The following is a 21154-nucleotide window of genomic DNA, read 5'->3' as shown; positions in this document are numbered from 1 at the left end:
AGGCCAAACCAGATGTCACAAGAAAAAGTGCCCCCAAAAATAGAAAAGCTGAGATACGTTTTTCTGCTTTGTTAAGTTTCTTCCCAGAAATCATGAGCATTTACAGGCAGTTGTATGCAAAAGTAATCCATTTCACAAACCCCCGCAGGGAAATCACACACACAATCAGATCTACACGTGAAGCAACACAACACATAACAGGACACATCCAATTAAACGGTTGTAAAGGGAAGTTGTCATGCAGAAACGTTAAGAGGACCCGTTTATGAAGTCTGTAGTTTGTGAATTCGACCTTGTGTGCATTGAAATAAACTGCAACGCAGCAGGGTCTTTGTCGTAGCAGCTGAAACATAACATCGATATTGAATATGCTTTAGTAAAATAAACACATACGGCACATGTGGTACAGCAACTTAAATGTATTGAAAGAGCACAGTGAGTCTGTACAGAAGTCTGAAGAATATAATAAACATATGCATTCCATGAGGCATGTTGGAAAACATTTCAGTCTCGGAAAATGAGTCCGACTGCCGAACATTATTGATTATAAAGCTGAAAATATCAACGAAATCAATCAGATATTATTTAGATAATTGAGTAACCCATCCAATTCTTTTTTTCAAGCAAAAATGCCAAAATATTCTCAACTTTCTACCTTTCAAATGTGAGAATTTGCTGCTTTTCTTTGACAAATGTGAGTGAAATTACTATTCTGCTGTCCGAGACTGTTGGTCAGCTGAAACAAAGAATATAAAGACATGCCATGTTGCGCTCTTCTTTATTTTCACAATTTGTGGACAAAACTATCAACTAGAAAACAAATCAACCAATAAATCAATAACAGAAAAGAAATGTCCAAGCTCAAAGTGGCGTCTTCAATCATTTCATCTGACAAATCTTTATACTAGAGACTGAAACCAGCCAGTGTTTGCCTCTTCTGGACAAATGCAATTCATCGGTCATCCAAACACTTAACTCTATGTTGATTAACTAATCGATAGATAGATTACGCAGGGAGAAGAACCAAAGCAGAGTCTGAACTGCTTTGAAACAACACTGTGCAGTCTTGTGGACTTTCACCCACAAATGAGTAACCAACAAACCTCCGCTACACAGCAGCTGTATGAACAAAGTAACTCCTCCCTCCCCAGCGTTCACACTTTTAAAAAACTTTAAATTTCATTACTGTTTAGGTCGACCTATGCTGATAATGGCTGCGTAATTAGCCCAACAACAGTGCTTTATCACTATAGTTTACACGGGTGTTGTAAATGAGACGGTGGCTGTAGGGGGCTTGCGGGTTAAAGAAGAGGCTGATTGGTGTGTTCAAGCTTCGGCAGTCATGCTGTGACTTTACTGTCACGTCCACAGCTGCCCCGCTGAGGCACATCTGTACTCGGCGTACACATCAGCTGTGATGCGAGCGACGAGAGGTGGCAGCCTCAGCTCTAGTGCGCCGGTGGTCCTCTCACTTCCTAGAGAGCAGAGCGCCGATCAACAGACATATGACAGAGTCAGAGATCTGTGGTGGTATGCAGAGAAAACAGCGGCAGGCTCCGTCAACGGAGACCGAATTTAACCCTCGGTGACGGAGCGGAGAGACGGACAGGATGTCCTCCGAGAGGGGCGGAAGGAGGGCCGACGCGGATGAACGCCGAGGTTAAACTTCGGCAGGCAGATGTCATCCGAGATGAGTGACGGGTGAAGAGCCAAAGTGACTGAGTGAGAGGCGAGCGGTGACGGGGTAAATCATGTGTACACAGGTAATACTGGGAGACAGAGCAAAGTACACACTCAGCAGTCACGAGCAGAGGGTTGGACGGAGTGGTTTTAAAATGCATGAGATGCACCATCAGGGGTGGAGGGGTGACATGTCTTGCATCTTAAACAGTGGGTCATGTCCTGACTAACAGAGGAAATATTAGTGAAGCGTGGCCAGTTTCAACACAACGAATTTATAAAATTACCTTTCATGTAACCAGGTACTCAGTCGGCGCGGCTATTAATAGATGTTAGAGAGGCAAGCAAATCCTTTAACATGTTAATGCTTCCTCGGGTTCACTCTGTCTCACAACACACTGAAGAAACTAAGACACACTTGTGACTAGAGCCGAGACAATGAATTAAAGGGCAAAAGATTAATCTGCACCTATTTTAAAAGGTTTGATTAATCATCAAGTCATTTTCTAAGCAAAAGGGCCCCAAATTCTCTGGTTTCACCCACTTAAATGTGAATATTTGCTGCTTTTCTTTGTCTTATATGACAGTAAAGTGGATATCTTGGGACTGTTGTTCAGACAAAACAAGACGTTTAAAGATGCCACCTTGGACAGAAATTGTGATGGACATTTTATAAACCGAGAGACTAATTAAACCGTTAAATGCAGCTCTATTTTTGTCTTTATGTGGTCTATCAATAAATCTTGTGAATTAAATATTTGGTCAGTAAAATTTACAATTTAACTCGCATCAGTTTTCGGGGGTTTTTACGTTTATTTACTTCGAAAGCCGCCGTAACTCCCGTTAGTCACTCATTCGACCCAGTGACCACCTGCAAAGACCCACCTGCCTTGTCCAGCCTCGTCTACTTTAACTCCACTAATGTGACCTGAATGTCTGACTGTGCCAGCGCTGTGGCCTCACTATCTGTCGGAAAGCAGCACCTGATCCGGCCTCAGAAGGGATGAGAGCTGTCACTGACCCCACCCTGCCGGATGATGTGGGCACTGCCCACCATCGCCAGGCCTCCTCTGGTCCTCTACCGCCACCTTTGTGCTGCTCACAGACTGAGGCCGGCCGGCCGGGCTGGCAACGCTTCAGCGCGGACACTGGCAGCCTCGTAGGCCCAGCGCGCCTGTGCCGCTTAAAACGAGGTCATTTTAAGGACGGGGGATTTGCATAGCTGCATTTCAAAGTCCATCACAGCATCTTCAAGTGCACCAGAGAAAAGAGCTGATTAAACTTGTAAATTTTACAGCTTTTTATACCCTACTCTTCCAGTCAAATGTCATCCTGAGAACCTCCCTTTAAAGATGACAATTTGAGTTGGTGACCGAATAAGTGCTTGCTTAGCATAGTAAGTGAAAGGATGAAGTGCTGGCTGATAGTACGCAGATACTGCATCAGAGAGAGATTGAGGAATCGAAGCCCTCCCCTCCCTCGTGGCTGTAGTACTACCAAGTAGTTCTGGCATGTCCGGGGCACCACAGAGAGCCAGACGACAGCCTTGTTGTTGTTTTGAACCCCCCCACTGAGCCATCGCGTGCTCGCTGCGAGGGCTGCTTCTAAGGCCAGCGGCAGAATCTGACAAGCAGGAGCCCGCGCAGCTCTCCTATTGGCTGAGCCGATCTACCCAACAGCTCACTGTATCCATGGAGTCCAAAAAAAAAATTTGGTGCTATTGAAAACATTGCAGCAGCCAATGAGAGGCGAGCTCCGGGTGAGGGACGAGTACAGTAGTAGTAGGCATGGAAGTACATGCATATATTAATACAGATGAGGTAATGCGCCAAAAACAGCAGATTAGTCGGGGGGGTGAAGTCGAGTGGAGACGATGGAGAAATATTAAATTCCACAACCGAGCACTCAGTGATTTAATGTGATTTGATTGAGTTTTCTGCAGCTCAGCAAATTCACATTAATATCATTATTTAAATATAAAAAATGTCAGAAAAATAAATGCTGATAATAATGAAGAAAGTATTACATTTTAATTGCAGCTGAATATGATGATACATTTTGTCACTTTGCTATAAATAAAAAATAAAAACAACAAAATCTTGGATTTATAGTTAAAATCAACATCCCAAATATTTGCATATTGCAGATGACGCAAAGAGGCTGAAGCCTGTTTTGGTGAAGACATCAAAACAGTGCCACGCCCATGCAGCAGCCTGACCTCTGGATGGCACTGCCTTTTACGTCTCCCAGCTCTGGGCCTGCCCTTTAATAAGCACACATAGAAGCAGGGCACAGCTGAAACCCAGCACTGCGGCAACGTCCTGCAAAGAAAAAAAAAAAAAAAACCCAGCTCGAGGGCTGATGGCTTACTAATGTAAGAGAGGGATAGTGCTGACATCCCACTACGCGGCTGCAGCATGAGGATCCACGTGTCCTGCTGCTTTACTATGAAATGGAAAAACAACGCCCTCCCCTCCCCAACCGGGCGCAGACACCGGAGCGTCACATGCTCTCCACCGTGGAGAGGCTGAGACAGAGCTTGCCTGGGGTGTGGAGACGGGGGGGGATGGGGGAAGAGTCAGCAGGGTGTATGTGTGTTTATGTCTGAGACTATGTGGGTCTAGAAAGGAAAATACATATCTCATTTTGTCTAAATGAAAAGAAATAGTAATGTAGGTGAGGACGTGTGCTGAGTTTTATTGTGTGTGTGTGTGTGTGTGTGTGTGTGTGTGTGTGTGTGTGAAGGGGAGGGACTGAGAGGCGTCACACTGCAGCAGAGCTTTAAACTTGACCTACATTCCCCGGGTGACACGCCACATCGCATTAGCCCACTCGGCCAGACCTGGACCCGCCGGAGCTCGCTGACACTGGCCCGATTCGACAGGCAGAAAATGGGGGAGCACTTCCCAAATGGGGCTGGCATGCGTTCCCCTGATCCCCCCCCCCCCCCCCCCCCAACTATCTCCCGCCAATCCTACCCCAGCTGACGAAAAATGGCTTAAGGGGCACATGGTGAGGAAAGAAGGGGGCGTCTACCATTTGTTTGTTTACGGGGGTGAACTCGATTACCTCGTGGCCACGCCTCCATATTGTTGCAAACATCAGCTAATGCCCCCCCCCCCCCCCCCCCCCCCCCCCTTCACCCAGATTCTAGCAAAACAAACTTCTACAGCACAATTGAATCATTACAACCGACGGCGATGCATGAGGTGACATCCTGCATCAGCCGTCTCATCTTCCTCCAGAAATATTTTCCCTCCGCTACGAACCCAATCAGCACCAATGAACACGCATGAACCCGGTAGTTTGTCCAGGAGGAGGATGAAAGTGGGGAGCGCCTCATCCTCGAGCTTAGCACCTCGCTTTGGATTGGCACCTGATGAAAAAGTGGGAAACCATGGCAACAGGCACATACACAAGAGTCAGCTAAAAAATACAAAAAAAAAACGCCGGCTCCATTGAAATGGAGCTCCGTGAAGAGGCTCTTAGCGCCACTCTTCAGTCACAGCAATACGACAGTTTATACCATCGAAACACACACAGCCCGGGCGGGACTGATGTTAATTTCAGATCAATGGATTCAAAATGTGGGAAATAGAAAAAGACAGTGAGTAGACTTTTCCTCCGACACCACAGGGGCCTTTATACGATCATCTCGAGTGAAGACGCTGCTCTAGTCCCAATGAAGCCTGAGATATCTTGTGATGCATCGAAAAGAGCTGCAAAAAGCAGTCCATGGTGTTTTTAGGAACTCCAAATCTACCACTTTTATCCTCTAAACATCTGGCTCAGAAGGCTCCCCACCCTGCCCTTGAGAGTCCTCTGACTCCTTCCTAAGATGTGTTAGGGAATCATGAAGCGGGGGGGGGGGGGGGGGGGGGGGGTGTATTGACTCACTGTCGTTGGTCTGAGCAGCACCTCCCTCAGGGAAGCTTCCTCCTAAACCCATTCAAACAAAGATCTCCCATTCTTCTGCTAAAACAGCCCCGATACCATCATTACACGACTGACCTTCTGACTGACTCACCGACATCACTGCATCCCCCAAATCCATCTATATATATTTAAGGATGAGCATTCAGGGGGCACAATGCCTCACGTAAGTAGGTGTCAAGCCCAAATTAAAGCCTGATTTAAAAGTGAAGAAACACAGTGAAGCTTCACCTTAAAATATGTTTGTTTTTGTCCTGCTCTGTATTACCCAAACAGGATTTTGGGTGGGGCCCAGTGGAGGGTTTTGGATGGGTGATGAGAGTCACATTGAAGAGTACCAGAATCTTCATTCACAAAGAGAGCAGTGCCATCTGGAGGATGAAAACAGTTATGCACACACACGGACTGAGAGGAGGGGGGAAGACCACTCCCAAAACCGTTTTTTTATCATCAACATGCCAGCTTCTGCTGAAACGTACAAATGCTAATGACAAGTGGCAGCGGTTACAGTGAAACGTCTTGTGTAAAGAACCGTCACTTGCAGAAAATAGCAGCAAAGGAAATGTATTTCTTACTCAAGGCCACATGGCAGGTTCTGCGTGATGCAAGAGCACCATCCAGTGTTCACATGCAGCCATCTCAGGGTAAAGACACATTAAAACGAACATGACATCTCTGCAGACTAAATGTTATGGCCATGTTTCATACTAATCTGCCCGAGATTAAGGCTTTGTAACGCTGCAGAGGAATGACAGCCGCCTGATGGGCTCCTTAAAGGGAACCCGGGCAGGAAGTAATACAGTGCCAGCCCTCCAGGGCCGTAAATAATAGATGGCCGAGGAGAAGCCGGGAGCTTTTAGCTGATATAACAAGCCACTCTACATATTACACCCACTCAAGACACATCATCTCAAATTACCTGCTCAGCGGGTGAGGTCGAGGGGGGCCGGATCATCTTCCACATGCTGAGTCATGAGTGGAGCTACTGATATTTCCAAACCATCTTATCAGGCCTTCTAAATAGGTAAATTGAGTGAATAGGCCGAAAACAAAACTGCTTCTTGAGGTGTATTTAGTGGCAGATATGGTAACAAATAACAGACAAGGGAGCGAGTTGGGGAAATCCTTAATTCTAGAGCTATAAATCTAAAAAAAATATATATATATATTTTCTGTGCACAAGCCGTCATCTGCACAGGTATAACAGTACCAGGCTTCACCAGCGGGGGGCAGTATTGACCCAGTTATGATCACAGCCACGAGAGAGACAAGAAAAGCTTCACCTCAGGCTACTGTACCACACCTCCCCCTGGCTTAGCGTGCCTAATCCATCCTGTGTGTATTCACACAAAACTCAGCTCCATTTGTAATGCAGCACATCTACCGCCACGGGGCTGTGGACTGCGTGCTAACTGAAATAGCCATTCAGGCTATATTTGTGAATAGATTTGCATCTTACTAGGACAACACGGCAGCTTGGCATTCACACACACATACACACATTAACACACACACACACATGCACCTGAAGCTTAGCTGTCAAAACGGCACAACATTCCAGCACCAGAGCTCAGAATGATAGCCACGTGTGTCATGGCAACAATCTCCAAGGAGACGTGGAGGAAAATACAACAGGGATGACTAGACAAGCAAGGGGGGGGGGGGGGGGGGGTGGATGATGGGAGGTGAATAAAGAAAACAACAACAATCCTTTTAATGTGAAACATCAAATAAAAATGTGGAGAAAAACTACACGTTGTTTAAATATACCGTCTGTAATGAGAGTAAAACCACTAAACGTCGAACGCCACAATGTAACCGACTATTAAATGAAAACAAGTCAAATGTGCTCGAGCTTGGTCTCGCGTCAGAGCCGAGCGGTGACCCTGTGCCCTGTAGTTACATAAACACAGGAAGCTGGGAGCACCTACATTACTCAACTCCTTTCTATGGTCCACAATGCAATTCATTTCCTGAGCAAGCATTACACATCCACCCACAGCGGGCTACATTAAGACTATAATAGGTATACCACGGGCGTTCTTACATAATGACACGTCTACTCTGTATCGGTGGACCAAAGCTACTCCCGCAGTTCTTTTCAGGAGACGAGTGACAATAAAGTCTTGATTTTATTAACATGGAGCGAGTGTCTTTTTCCTCAACACAACAACCTGACGAGAAACTGTCTTGAAGGGATTTTTAAAGGTTTTAAGATGAATTTTTTCGTTGTTTCCCTTCAGACTGAAGGAGTTTAAGAGACACAGGACGGGCAGTTCTGCCGAGGTTTGACTCTACGTCAGCTGGGGCACAATGTCCACAGAGAGCAATGCAGTGTTACATTCAGACTAAAGCCGACAGTGTCCTAGTTAAAAATGTGACCTGTATCTATTTTTCTAGTCAATCTGAATACAGAAGGAGCTGTGTGCATAACGTACAGCGGCAAAATTAGAGTGCAATTCATGCAAACTGTATTTAGATATTCCATAAACTGTGTTTTTTTCATCCTACCTATGCTGAGCCCACACTTGCATGGAAAACACAACCAGTGGAAAGAAAGCAAGGTTACTGAATGAATAGCGGCAGTTGAGTCAAAGTCCTTCAGTGCGCACTATGACTCAGATTAGTGTGAAACAACAGGAGAAATGCAGACGTAGCGTAACGCACGGTATTTAACCTCGTTATTCTCAACAACCTCTTTCAAACGTTGCCTTGATTCAAATTAGGATCAGATCTGAGTGACGTCCTTGAATGGATATAAATACACATGTGTAGATGGTAGTCTGGAGTGGAGAATGAAACAATAGTCTGTGAATATAATGCAGACATGCATCTTATGGACTTAGAAGGGGGAACTAAAGGATGGGTTCACATTTTTTGTAAATCAGATATCTTCCGATTTTTCACCATTTAATGACATTCAATACACCGAAGGTCTTACCAGCAGTGGAGCTGTGAGACGGTCGGTCAGGAGCAGGGAAGCCCAGCCTGGCAGGTGGCCCCGGGTCACAGTCCTCCACCAGAGGTCAGCCTCTGAAACACGAGTCAACAGGAGCAAAACACGGATGACAATCTTAGACCGGAGGGGGAAAAAAAGAGCACATTTCAGGGTCTTTTGCAACCGTTAAAAGTCAAACATCATTACGCAAAAATGGAGACAAAATGCTTCATTCTTAAAAACACACAAATCCACTGAAAACCTTTCCTCTCGTTTGTATAAAGTACCCGACAGACTGCTTCCTTTTGAGCATCTTATTGTAGGTTCCCTTTTAAACTCGGGGGAGACTCAGTAACATCACACAAAAAGGGGAACTGCAGGTATCATGTGAAGTATGCAACAACAGGGCTGTTCTTGAGTCCTACCTTCCTTGTGAAACATGGGCTGATTGCAGTTTTTATAAAACATGGAACAAATAGGTGCACAAACAAAAAAAAAAAAAAAAAAACACCACTTCCTATTGTGCAACACTTCCTCTGATTCATTTCAGGTTTTTCTTCCTGTCAGAGCTCTACAACACAATGACTCAAATCCAGCTCACGTTTACGTCCTTTAATCCAAGGAAAGTTTAAGATTTTGAGAAGGTATAAGAAACATTATTATCTAAAAACATCTAGACGAAGACTCAGCTCAGTTTGACACAGTCTCTGTGCGCCACAAGCTCGTTGTTACAAGTCGCTCACATGCCCTGATTGAGAGAACAAGCTCAGTAGACTGTGAGACCGTTAGTACCAAAGGCTCTGCTGCCTTCACCGGGCTGCATACAAATGCACGGCCATAGTAGTGGTGTTGGTCACGCACGATTGTGATCTGACTTCAAAGCCTGAAACTTTAAACCCACAAGAACAGCGAGAGCTGAGGAAGAGACGATAGGGGACGCAAACAAGACGCCGTGAGAAGGGCAAACTCAAGAGGAGAAAGTGAGAAGTAGACTATATTCTAAGAATAAGAAGAGCCAATCAAATACTCTTCTTATAACTCGTTCTGACGGAGCGCTTCCTTCATGCAAACTGACCACGACTTGCTCCTAAATCTATTACAGCTGACATGTCACAGGGGACATTCTGGGTGACATCTGTGGCAGGGCATCATGGGAGTCAGCTATGCATCACGCCTACAGCTGGGGGCCACAACATAAGGCCAAATCCTCCCTCGAATAAGCACATGAGGTTACGGTGCATTAGCACTTCAAGAGGAAACTAAAGGACGTGGTGCGGTTCTCCAGGAAATTAACTCGACAAACACGGGCAGGATTATCAGAATGATGGAGTCACGAGCATTACAAATAAGGGGATTGTTTCCGTAGTGGAAAAAGGTTGGACATTCATGGAAAGATTATAATTTGGGGGTTTTTTTTTTCAGCATTTCATAGTTTCTTTTCTTTGACAGATAAAGTAACACTTTTTACAATGTGGTCTAAACATACACAAACATTCACAATTGGAGGAAGAGAAAATAAGAATACCTAACGAGGTGCTTTTGCTTATTCAAACAAGACCTTACAGCCATGTTAGCGGCTCTGTGAGCTGCACTTTGAGCTCAACGCTGATGCTAACATGCTGATTATTTTAGCTCCACATCTCTACAAAAAGTGAGGAAAACGCTGTGAGTAATTCCTCTCCGGGATCTTAAATCAAAGGTTTTATTTAATTATTAAACACGGCTGTGGCAAACATCAGGTTTCTGGCTTCTCTGTTTATCGGAACACCGTCATCCACCTCGGTGCCGCTGTGGGGAAAAAGACCCACACGATGAGATCACACTGAAGTGGCACTGCGTGCAACGAGGCATCCACTCGTCACATGACGAGTTCTTTGTCTTCAGCAAAGACTTTAAACTAGTCATTTAAATAAAAAAGGACCATGTCATGGGAGGAGAGGAGGTAGTGGATCTGAATTTCAATATCCTTAAAAATCACACAACAAAACTTCAGTAAACTCCTCACAGCATGTTCTTGTTTACCAACACAACTGGTGGGATATTGCTTTATTCCCACATGATCAGAGGCAATGAAACAAACACTGCTCAGTGCAGCTCTCTCTGAACCGAACGCTCCCTTCCTGCTGCTTCAAAGGCTTATTTCTCCGTTTTATAAGTGTCATTCCGGTAGCTACATACCAGAACTGGACTTTAATGTTTTTGTGTACAAGAAGTGTTTTACGAGGGTGCAACATCTCAACGACGCTGCTATTAAAGACGCGTTAAAATCTGTGCTCTCACATCTTCAGTTTGTCGCAGCAATACGTCAACATACAGAGTACATCTGTTTGGTTTTAATTAAGTCCGCCACATGAAGGGGTCAATAACTGTGGGCCAACATGTGTGGGCCTGCTGCACACCGTGTGTGGGCTGCACCGTAGAATCAATAGGATCCATACTGTATGTGGTGCATGTGTCTCACACACACACACGTACAGAAAACCGCCCAATCACCAGTTTATTTAGGCGAACCTCAGTGGTGTAAACGGGGCGGACTGAAGCAAGTGACACTGGGATAGAAATCAGTGCTCGCTGTGTTTCAACACCACCGAATGAAACTTCCATTGAAACTCAAGTTGCCATGACAACTTGTATCCCCCCCCCTCTCCCCTGTCTCTACCGGTGAGCTGAGATCCGAGGATGGATCTCCATCGAACCCACGGAGCACAGCCGAGCCTCACCATTCAGAGAAACCCTCCACAGTTCGGTTACACGGAGATCCTCCAACTTGAATGTCACAACAGACGACTTGTTGAGGGCTCACGACTCTCAGGTTCACAAACGGGTCACACCATGCCAGGCAACTACAGAGCAAGGGATGTTATAACATTTTAAATAAAAATAATGAGTGTTTGTGGGTATGTTCTTCTCCTTTGGTCCAGGTTTCTACAGCTTTGACTATGATAAATATCATAATACATGTAACTACATGCTTTCATACATCCATTCCACAGTTTAGACATGATTTAATGAATGCAAAGGCAGTTGAGTAAAAAAAAAAAAAGTAGGACACGGTTTTTTTACAGTTATAACACCACGTGAAGACGGCGGTTTGGTGCGGGGGCAGCGCAGCAACAGTTTCATGCAAAAGCTGAATTTCTAGCATGCTGATCTGCCATCTGTGGAAACACCCTGCTCTGTGTGTCCACTGACATGAGGATCTCATGCCTGCCTGGGTTAACACACTATAATAAAACACGCCACCATGTTTCTGTGATTTGATGCGAGAACAATCAAATAATTGCTTCACTGCTGTCAAAGGAGAAAACCTCCTGATCTCTGATCTGTACTGTATATTCTCTCTGATTTGAGCCTGGAGGGGGTTTCCTGTGTGTGTGTGTGTGTGTGTGTGTGTGTGTGTGTGTGAGAAAGGTGTGGGGGTGGGGGGGCACACAAAGTGACAGCTTGTTTTCCTTTCGAGTGGGTTATGCATAGCATTATGTTGAGAATTTCTATGCAAAGTCCACTTTGCTTTTGTACCACATTCACTCCGACGATGCTGCTGCTGCTGCTGTATATGGGAAGCAACAAATGAAAGCATCCTGTTGGAGGAAAAAAATTAAAAGAGACTCTCTCTCTTCTTCTTATTATGTGCATGCTTCGGGCTTCAGATAAGCCAACATCACAGGACGGATGTGAGATTCGTTGAGAGGAATGCTCGAGTCTACCAGCACAGCCAGCGCTGCAGATCAGAAACTGGCACACACTGACTCACACACACTGACTCACACACACATGCATCAAAAGTATATGACTTGCCACCGCCAAAGGCTGCAAACACAAACCACCACAGCTAGGACCTCCACTGCCAGACCATCTTTCTCTGCTTAACAGCAAGGCTGTCAGCGTGTGTGTTAACCAACAAAATCTGTTAGTGGACACAACCGCAGGGACACTTCATCGGGTCAATAAACGCTGATGCAGTCATTAACACCAGGGACAACTTTTTAGGGTAAACGGTGACTTGCAAATTAAATCAAGACGTCGTTTCTGATATCTGCTCTCTAATAATTCAGCCGTGTGAAGGAACGGGCCGGCCTACTTGGGGGGGCACAGTCAGCCTTTCCCAGCGAGTGACTCACGTCATGTCATCATCTCAACTATGATTTGCTTTATGAACAAGAGCAGACATGCAGTAGCAATGGAAGAGGGAATGTGTGCGTGCAGTCAAGAGGCAAACGAGATTACTCCTATAGCACAGACAAGTACATGAAAACGCTGACTCAGGTATTCATTGTCAAATGGCAATATTTCCACACCACCAAACAAAGTATTGCAAGAAAAATGTATGAACAACAATACTAAGCGTTTAAGAAACAATGCTTACGCCATTAAATCTCCAAGTCATGATGATGGCGTAAGAGCAGAACGCTGACCGGGCTAAAAACACTTGGAGGATGTTAATCCAAATAAGTGAACAAACAGCAGAATGCCACAGAAAGGGATCAATACGGCTCTGTTGTGCATGAAGCTCAGACAGCAGCACCTGACCTAGCGTGCTGCCTGCAGTGTGTGTGGACGCAACAACGCTAACAATGTGACGCAGACAGATTTCCATATCTGAAAACGTGGTTTTTGGCCGGGGCCCCGTGTCAGAGAGGTGTTGGCTCGAGTCTGTGGTCGTCTCCTGAAACTGCTGTGGATTGTGCTGCATTGCACAAGTGCTGCAACCTACATGAGCACATAATAAAAAGGGGAAAAGGAATAAAGTTGTTCAATCATCGTTGACGTTACAACAATGACTCAACTACACGAGATGTTTTAGCATAAGTGCATCCACTTGCTGCCGGAAGTACAATAAATAGTCGGACTGTCAGCAGGAGACGACAGTGAACCTCATACCGAGAATAACTGCAGTAACCCAACCTGCAGCCGGCAGCTCAGCCACGCTGGGTGTGTTCAAGGGAGGGGGTGTCTGGACCCCTTGGCGACTCTGTGACATTCCAACGAAGTCAAGAATATTCCTTAATGAGAGAACTGTTAAATCTCTTTGCAAGTCTGTGGCATGAAAGCATCAGAGCAGCTTTGCCCTTAAAAGGTCACTCATTGGGAGGACTCCTGGAAAACCGCTAAATTATTTACATGAATTACTGTTACAGTGACTCCGCCCTCATGCTATCAGCCTCATGCTACCCTCATCTACTGTACAGCTTCCTCAGAGTTCATTACATTCGCACAATGAGAGACTGCTTTAAACAGATTCAACACATCTCGGCCCCCGATTGTTATTTAAGCACCCATAAAGCAAACATTGGTGTAAGGCATTGACAAAAGTCTTATCTAATTGTCAACAACATCCTCACGCAGGAAAAAGACTGGGAGTCAAAAGCTTTATGACAAGATTACAGACAGATTATGACTAAATAGTGACATGTAAAGGATGAAAAAAAGAATCTTCTCCTAATCCGGAGGGCTTCTAATGTTTGCTTTGCATGACAAATGATGCAGTATCCAAATACATGTTTAATTTCAAAAAGGTTCAAGCCTCTACCTGCATGAGACGGGGATTCATGAGGGAATACGTTGTGCCAAATGAGCCATATTCCCATGCTTGTTGCACTAACAGCCATCATGCTCCCATCTCCTCACACCACTGCAGAAAGAGTACGAGACAAGTCGCACCACGTCTCGCAGTCCTACCTGGATTTTCCAGAGCACATGTGCAAGTCTGCACATACTCGAAACTATGAGAGCAGACATGCATGTCCATCCGTTAAAGAACACAAAGAAAGGCGATACTTCCTTCTTTCAAAATGTGCAGCGGCAGATATAAGGAAGACATATTGCAAAAGAGGGACAACTCAAATAACCTGGAGGCATGTTATCTCTCACCGCAATCCTGGGTTCCTCAAGACAGACGCAGCTTTTCACAAATCAAGGTTTCCTGATGTGTAAAAGTGCAGCATACCTCTAACAGGAAAACACCAGGAGTCTTCTCTCCTCCTAAAGATGCATGCCAGTCCAGCTTATTTTTCTTTAGTGTCATTAAGAGGTAAAAGGTCCCAGTACACCTCGGTCTGAACTCTCCAAACGGGCCCAAGAGGGGACCGTGAGACTTTTGAGACTAATTTAATGTAGACGTTGCATCACAACCACAACAGAGCTGCACTTGCCTAACACACCATCAAATCCGGCTTTCTGGGACGTTTCACTTCCACTTTCACAACCTTTGCAGAGACTGGGTGGAAAGACAACACTTCCATGCTAGGGTAGGTTTGTGCAGACTACTGATGCAAAGAGAAAACTTTTTTTTTTTTAAACATTGGACTCTAGTAGGTCCCAGATCACAGACTAAGTACAATTTCAAGTACGAGTTCTTGGATATTTCCATTTAATGCAACTTTATACTACATTTAAGAGGGAAATATTGCTTTTTTTGTGACACTACATCTATTTACTTGCATTTTGCAGCGTCAGATTTAAAAATGACCTACCTGATTCATTACTATATAGTACATTAAACTACCCAACAGTATATACACAACTGTTAAAATGAGACAAGCAGCAATATTGCATTACTTTAGTAAATTATCCGATAGTACTTGTGTACTTTTATTGAATTTAAGAGTTTAAATTCAGGAAGTCATTTTACATTATGGTTCTGCTACAACCAGGACCACAGTTTAGACACCTGTGACATTTTTTTAAATTATTATTATCATGCATTGATCAGAATAAAAATCATTAAAGACAAACCAGCTCTAACCAGCTGTCAGTGTGTGTGTGTGCATTAATGTCTTCATTTAATGGTGCATGATGGTGCATGTAAAGAGAGCGGTGTTACTCCGAGCCAGAGGCTAGTTTATACCTGAATACATCACCTGTCTCTGCAGAGTGGTCGATGTCAAACACAGCTGATAAAGCTTAGTAAACAGCCGCCGTCTCTGGTCAAATAAAGGGAAAACCTATCGGTGCAGCCTAACGTCCACCTTCAGACCGTTGTTCTGAAAAGGGGAAGTTAACGGAGCATCGGGGATGAAACTTAAAAACACAAAACACACATTCTCTACCACTGTATTTCTATTTTATAGTAACTTTGCAATGCGTGGGTCGGATTTTCGCCGGACACGTTTTATGATTCATAACTAATTTTAATGTAACACTCAAAACAAGCCAGACTGAATGGCAACCGGTGGGCAGCAAAGGTGGTTAGTTGAGAAGACAGAGAAAATGCGACATAAAGTGGTATTTTGAAGTATATTTCCTCTGTTTTTACCTTGATGCTCGTGGAGAAAACACTGGAGTCGACGTCTGGATACCACGCGAGAAAGCCAGCGGTAGGGGACTGAAAGAAGAAGAAGAAAAGCGATTTGCTGGTCGCTGTTTCCGGGTTAGTTGCTGAGCGTCACTGTGGCCGTCAAACGAGAGGGGGGCTCGTTTTGCTCCACCTCTGAGCGCGGCGGTGGGCGTTGTTCACCTTCATACTCTAACTGAAGATAGACCCGCCCGCTCAGAGGTGACCCGTTGATATGTTTCAACGTCTGCTTCCATCAGATTACAACTGAGATATCCTAGTAAAAAATCTCTCACAGCGGTTTTGATTAGGACTTTTAACCGCTTGAAGCCTTTTAAGTATAACTAGAAAATGCATTTCCTGCTGAAAATGCGTTGGAATGCTGAAAGCTGAAATGAATCTCAAAAACATTGCTGAAAATAGATATCCAATTTTTAAAAAAATTGCAAAAAGCTTAATAATTCAAAAAGTTGAAAGATTATAAATATGAAGTCATATGTAGCTGAAAGTATGAAGAAGGCTTTGAAAGTTGAAGAAGTTAACAGGATTTTAAGATTTTCTCCATAGAGATCCCATTCAAAAGAAAATTGCAAATAGCTTAATATTTCAAAGAATTTAAAGATTACAAATATGAAAATTCTGTGGCTTAAAAAATGTCAACAGTAGTGATATTTGTAGTAGTACTAGAAGTTGTAGTTGTAGTAGAAGTATTATTAGTAGTAGAAGTATTACTGGCATTAGAATAAGTACTAGTTAACGTTTAAATACAGTTAATCCATAGGGCTTTTATTTTGAAAGGGTGGGGCTGGGTGGGGGAGAGAGGAGGAGGAGACAGAATCAGAAAGTATGAAACACATACAGAGGTTATTAAATGTCAGGCTTCATCACAAGCATTTCAGTTAGAATTCACTCTGTGGGGCTTTTATTTTAAAATGGAGTGGGGGGAGGGGAGTCCTGTAAAAAGCTGTCAGACCTGAATGACTGTATGAGAGACACACAGAGAGAGAGAGACATACAGAGATAGAGGGAGAGAGACATACACAGAGAGAGAGAGAGAGAGGAGTGTGTGTGTCTGTGAGTCTGTGTGTTTATCAACATCACTAATGAGCTTAATCAGAAACACCTGTGTCCTTGCAGCCTTTTCATGGAGATTAAACAGGGAAACACCTCTCAAACAAATCCTCAAAACTCCCATAACCGTAGCTCCTATTGCTCCGATATTAATAAATGAGAGGAAGGATGAGTTGAAGAACAGATCCTGTAAAAATTGTATCTGTAGTGTAAAAAATGTGGCTGAACTGGCGATTTAGAAATGGGGTACCGTGTTCTGTGGAAGATGTTTTTGAAGCAAAATTTAACATTGGTCTCTATGGAGCAGAAAGTTGGTTTTCCTCTCAATTACAGGCTTCTGTGCCAAATGTGTAAATCTGTGGGATTCCACAGTCATTTGTCTACGACAAGGACAAGATTAGCTACTTCTACATCCAGAAATTATGCATGAAGAGTGAAGATTGTGGACACAGTGGCAAAAGACAAATGTTTTTTTCACAAGAATCTCAAGCTGCTCTTCACTCTAGCGGTGACATCACGCACTCTAAGCTGCGCAATACACACCCATTATAAAGTCAGAAAAGGAGTGAAAAAATCATAAAAGTTAAACTGCTGCAGTTCAAAAAGTATAAAAGATATCAAAAAGCTGAATAATGCGGCAATAGATCAGGGTTTTCTCAACATTTTAAAGTTGAAATGGTGTCTGTAGCTGAAAGTATGAGGAAGTAGAAGGATTTGAAAGTTGAAGAGGATTTGAACATTTTCTCCATAGAAACCCATTCAAAAAAAAATTGCAAAAAGCTTAATAATTCATAAAGTTTAAAGGTTAGAAATATGAAAAGTCATAGCACCCCTCTGCTGAAAGAGCTGAACATTTTGATAGTTGAACGGTTTCTGTAGCTTAAAATATGAAGGAGCAGAAGAGTTTCAAAAAGCGTACGGAAGAAATATAATTATTATAAAAATAAGAAGAAGTATAAAGATTTGAAGAACAATAGTTGGAATGCTTAACAGCATTCCAACAATAACAGGTTGTATGTCCAACGTGTATTCCCTCTACCGAAGTGTCCTTGAGCAGAAAGCTCATGTAAACCTTAAAGAGGCTGTAGGGGGCGCTAATGTGGCATCTGACCCTCCACGTTGACCCCAGAGTGAGTCACTTCAAACCACTGGATGAGTGGAACTGAAGTTTTCAAAAGCCTTGAATGTGGAAAAAGATATTTCATTTGAGAAAATAGGCCTTTGCAAATAAAGAAATACACCAGTTTACAGTTAGTGAACATTGGTACATTTTATTGCCATCTCACTATGAACTCACCCACAATTGTTCCCTCAAAGAAGGATTTTATTTACATATGTGTAATTAGTTGTAAGAAGATGAAGTAAGACATTTATTAGAAGGCATCTTCTCCTAAACTGTAGGTTTTTGACTGTTTAGCACAATGGGTGAAGGTGGGATCTATATTTAGCTCCTTGTCTTCCTATTTTATAGTCACCTCTACATATTTAATATCTATATATTTCTTTTCCCTTCATGCTGTGTGGCCAGTCAGGATTTCTCTACGGAGACGTTACTTCAAAGACTGAATGACACACCTGGTTGTAATTTGAGATCATTAGTGACTAATGATCTCAAATTACAACCAGGTGTGTTGGATCAACTGACTGTAACTGCCTGTTGCTGCACATTGATTAAAGATTAAATTTATATCATTCTCGCTGCTGTTCACAAAACATAACATCTGTGAGGAATTATTTTACAGCATTTAATTACTTTGGTGTTCAGGTTACTTTAATATTTAACAGTGTCAAATATTCAGTTTTTACCAAACAGGCATCGGCCACTAATTAAGCTTAATTAAGCAGCACACCTGCCTTCAATCACGTGTCTGTGTGGCCACGTGGAGCATATAAAGCCACTGGCACTGGTCAGAATCATTAAACAGAAGAAGTTGAAAGCGTGGAAGCATTTAGTTCATCTCAGAAAACTGCAGTTACTTTGTTTGTTCGGCAAACTTGGATTCAGCCATGGTGAAGGAGAAGACTCACATTAACATGGTGGTTATCGGTCATGTCGACAGCGGCAAGTCGACCACCACCGGCCACCTCGTCTACAAATGTGGTGGCATCGATCAGAGAAAACTGGAGAAGTTTGAGAAGGCTGCAGCACAGGTGAGGAAGAGGGGGAAACACCCTGCTGTAAAATGCTACACAAAATGTTTCAACACCTGTTGTGAGACTTGTTTTATATTCTTTCACAGATGGGGAAGAGTTCCTTCAAGTTTGCCTGGGTGTTGGACAAACTGAAAGCTGAGCGTGAGCGAGGAATCACCATTGATATATCTCTGCTGAAATTTAACACTCAAAAATACACTATGACCATCATTGATGCTCCTGGCCACCGGGACTTCATCAAAAACATGATAACCGGGACGTCACAGGTAAGCAGCATAGAATTTCAGCGCTTTATGTATCCTTGCATGTATTTTATTTTCACCTACATCATTGTCCTTTCAGGCTGATGTTGCCCTCCTGGTGGTCTCTGCAGCTAAAGGAGAGTATGAGGCCGGTGTGTCAAGGAGCGGTCAGACCAGAGAGCACGCCTTGCTGGCTTACACTCTGGGGGTCAAGCAGATCATAGTCTGTGTGAACAAGATGGATCTGACTGAACCCCCTTACAGCCAGAAACGCTTTGACGAGGTGGTTCGAGGTGTGACCGGCTTCCTCAAGAAGATCGGCTACGAGGCCGCGACTGTGCCCTTCGTTCCAATATCTGGCTGGACTGGAGAGAACATGATCACTGCAACTCAGAGGGTAAAGATGGGTTAAAAAATGTCTGAGTACATGCGAACCTTTTGAACTAAAATAACGTCTTTCTCTACAGATGCCCTGGTTCCAAGGCTGGAAATCCAGACGAAGAGAAGGGAACGCAAGTGGGAGAACTCTACTAGAAGTCCTGGACTCTATTCAGCCACCAGTGCGCACCACCAGCAAGCCCCTAAGATTACCTCTGCAGGATGTCTACAAGATTGGAGGTTAGAAATCCTACTCAAGGTTCCGTTTAATCATCTTTAAATGGCCCTAGGTACAGGTGCAGCAGAGGGATTAGAGTGGGGGAAGGAAAGCAACACTTGTCAACTGATAAAATAAAAATTTTAAAGTAATTTTAAAGAGTTAACTTGAAAATGTTCTTCGTCCTTTCAGGAGTAGGGACCGTGCCAGTGGGTAAGATTGAATGTGGTGTCCTCAAACCCGGCATGACCCTGATGTTCTCCCCGGCCAAGATCACTGCTGAGGTAAAGTCCATCGAGATGCACCACCAGGGGCTGGAGACGGCTCTGCCAGGACACAATGTTGGCTTCAACATTAAGAACGTGGCCGTGAAGAACCTGCGGCGTGGGGATGTAGCCGGCAACGCCCAGCAGGACCCTCCATCAGACGTCATCAGCTTTGAAGCTCAGGTTGGTTCAATTGAGTGAAAATTTAACCTGAAATGTGTAGCTTCCCCTCTGTGCTGATGGGAGTTTGCTTTTTTGTCTTTAGGTGATAATCCTGAACCATCCAGGGAAGGTCAAAGCCGGCTACTCTCCTGTCCTGGACTGCCACACCGCCCATGTGACCTGTCGCTTCGCTGAGCTGAAGGAGAAGATCGACCGGCGCACCGGTAACAAACTGGAGGACCATCCGCAGGCCCTGATGTCTGGAGACGCTGCTACGGTCACACTGGTTCCCATCAAGCCCATGTGTGTGGAGAGCTTCTTCACATACCCTCCCTTAGGTACAACATCCATCCAAGTCTAATATCTTCAAGCACAAGAAATCTGACTTGTGCCGTGTTTAACAGTTCATTTTTGTTGTGCTCCTCAGGCCGGTTCGCAGCAAGAGACCTGAAGCAGACAGTCGCTGTAGGCATCATCAAGTCTGTGCAGAAGGACAAAGGGTCAAAACCTGCCCAAAAGAAGTCAAGTGTGTAAATAGTTTAGTTTTTTTACCAGTAAATCCTGGTATGGCTGCTTTGTGAATAGTTTTATTTGGTGAAATGCTATTTTTGTGTTGTGACACAAAGTATTTATGTTAAGTGATTTTTCCTGTGTTGATAAATCCAAAAGACTGTGTAGAACTGGATGGTAAACTTTGGTTGTAATTTGTTGAGATAACAAATAAAGAATTATTTGAACTTTATCTAAACTTTGTCTTGAATGTTCTTAAACTGTAACACTGCAAGGTGTGTAAAGTTTATTGTTTATTAAAACTAGAGTAAGCTTTGTCCCTCTTACAGG

At 43.9% G+C, this 21154-nt stretch overlaps 2 protein-coding genes across 3 annotated transcripts in view; one reads left to right on the top strand and one right to left on the bottom strand.

Annotated features, from left to right (window-relative positions):
• fam49bb (family with sequence similarity 49 member Bb) overlaps positions 1–15940 on the bottom strand; it is a 28399-nt gene extending 12459 nt beyond the window's left edge. The window contains exons 1-2 of one of the 2 annotated variants that reach the window (XM_076080154.1): positions 15807–15940; positions 8555–8646 (exon numbers count right to left, since the gene is read on the bottom strand). The gene's annotated coding sequence lies outside the window, so the exon portion shown is untranslated. Of the gene's footprint in view, positions 1–8554; positions 8647–15398; positions 15535–15806 lie in introns of those variants that run through there. The other variant, XM_076080155.1, reaches the window with a different exon arrangement.
• Positions 15941–18727: 2787 nt separating this feature from the next.
• On the top strand, positions 18728–21050 carry eef1a1l3 (eukaryotic translation elongation factor 1 alpha 1, like 3). The gene is made up of 7 exons (XM_076080206.1): positions 18728–19046; positions 19136–19315; positions 19392–19688; positions 19759–19909; positions 20079–20335; positions 20418–20652; positions 20742–21050. Exons 1-7 carry the CDS (start codon positions 18903–18905, stop codon positions 20846–20848), a joined length of 1371 nt encoding a protein of 456 aa, XP_075936321.1. The 5' UTR covers positions 18728–18902; the 3' UTR covers positions 20849–21050.
• Positions 21051–21154: the final 104 nt, after the last annotated feature.

This window comes from Anarhichas minor, unplaced genomic scaffold (assembly GCF_050575085.1).
Source record: "Anarhichas minor isolate MPS153535 unplaced genomic scaffold, ASM5057508v1 ptg000074l, whole genome shotgun sequence".
Lineage (NCBI taxonomy): Eukaryota > Metazoa > Chordata > Actinopteri > Perciformes > Anarhichadidae > Anarhichas > Anarhichas minor.
This window is presented reverse-complemented; position numbering and strand designations above follow the sequence as displayed.

What these genes read in the sequence shown, in the direction of transcription:
- eef1a1l3 (XM_076080206.1), top strand. Translation starts at nt 18,903, where the DNA reads ATGGTGAAGGAGAAGACTCACATTAACATGGTGGTTATCGGTCATGTC. An exon ending in TGATAACCGGGACGTCACAG is followed by an intron (nt 19,316 to 19,391) that starts GTAAGCAGCATA and finishes TTGTCCTTTCAG; the next exon opens with GCTGATGTTGCCCTCCTGGT. An exon ending in GGATGTCTACAAGATTGGAG is followed by an intron (nt 19,910 to 20,078) that starts GTTAGAAATCCT and finishes TCGTCCTTTCAG; the next exon opens with GAGTAGGGACCGTGCCAGTG.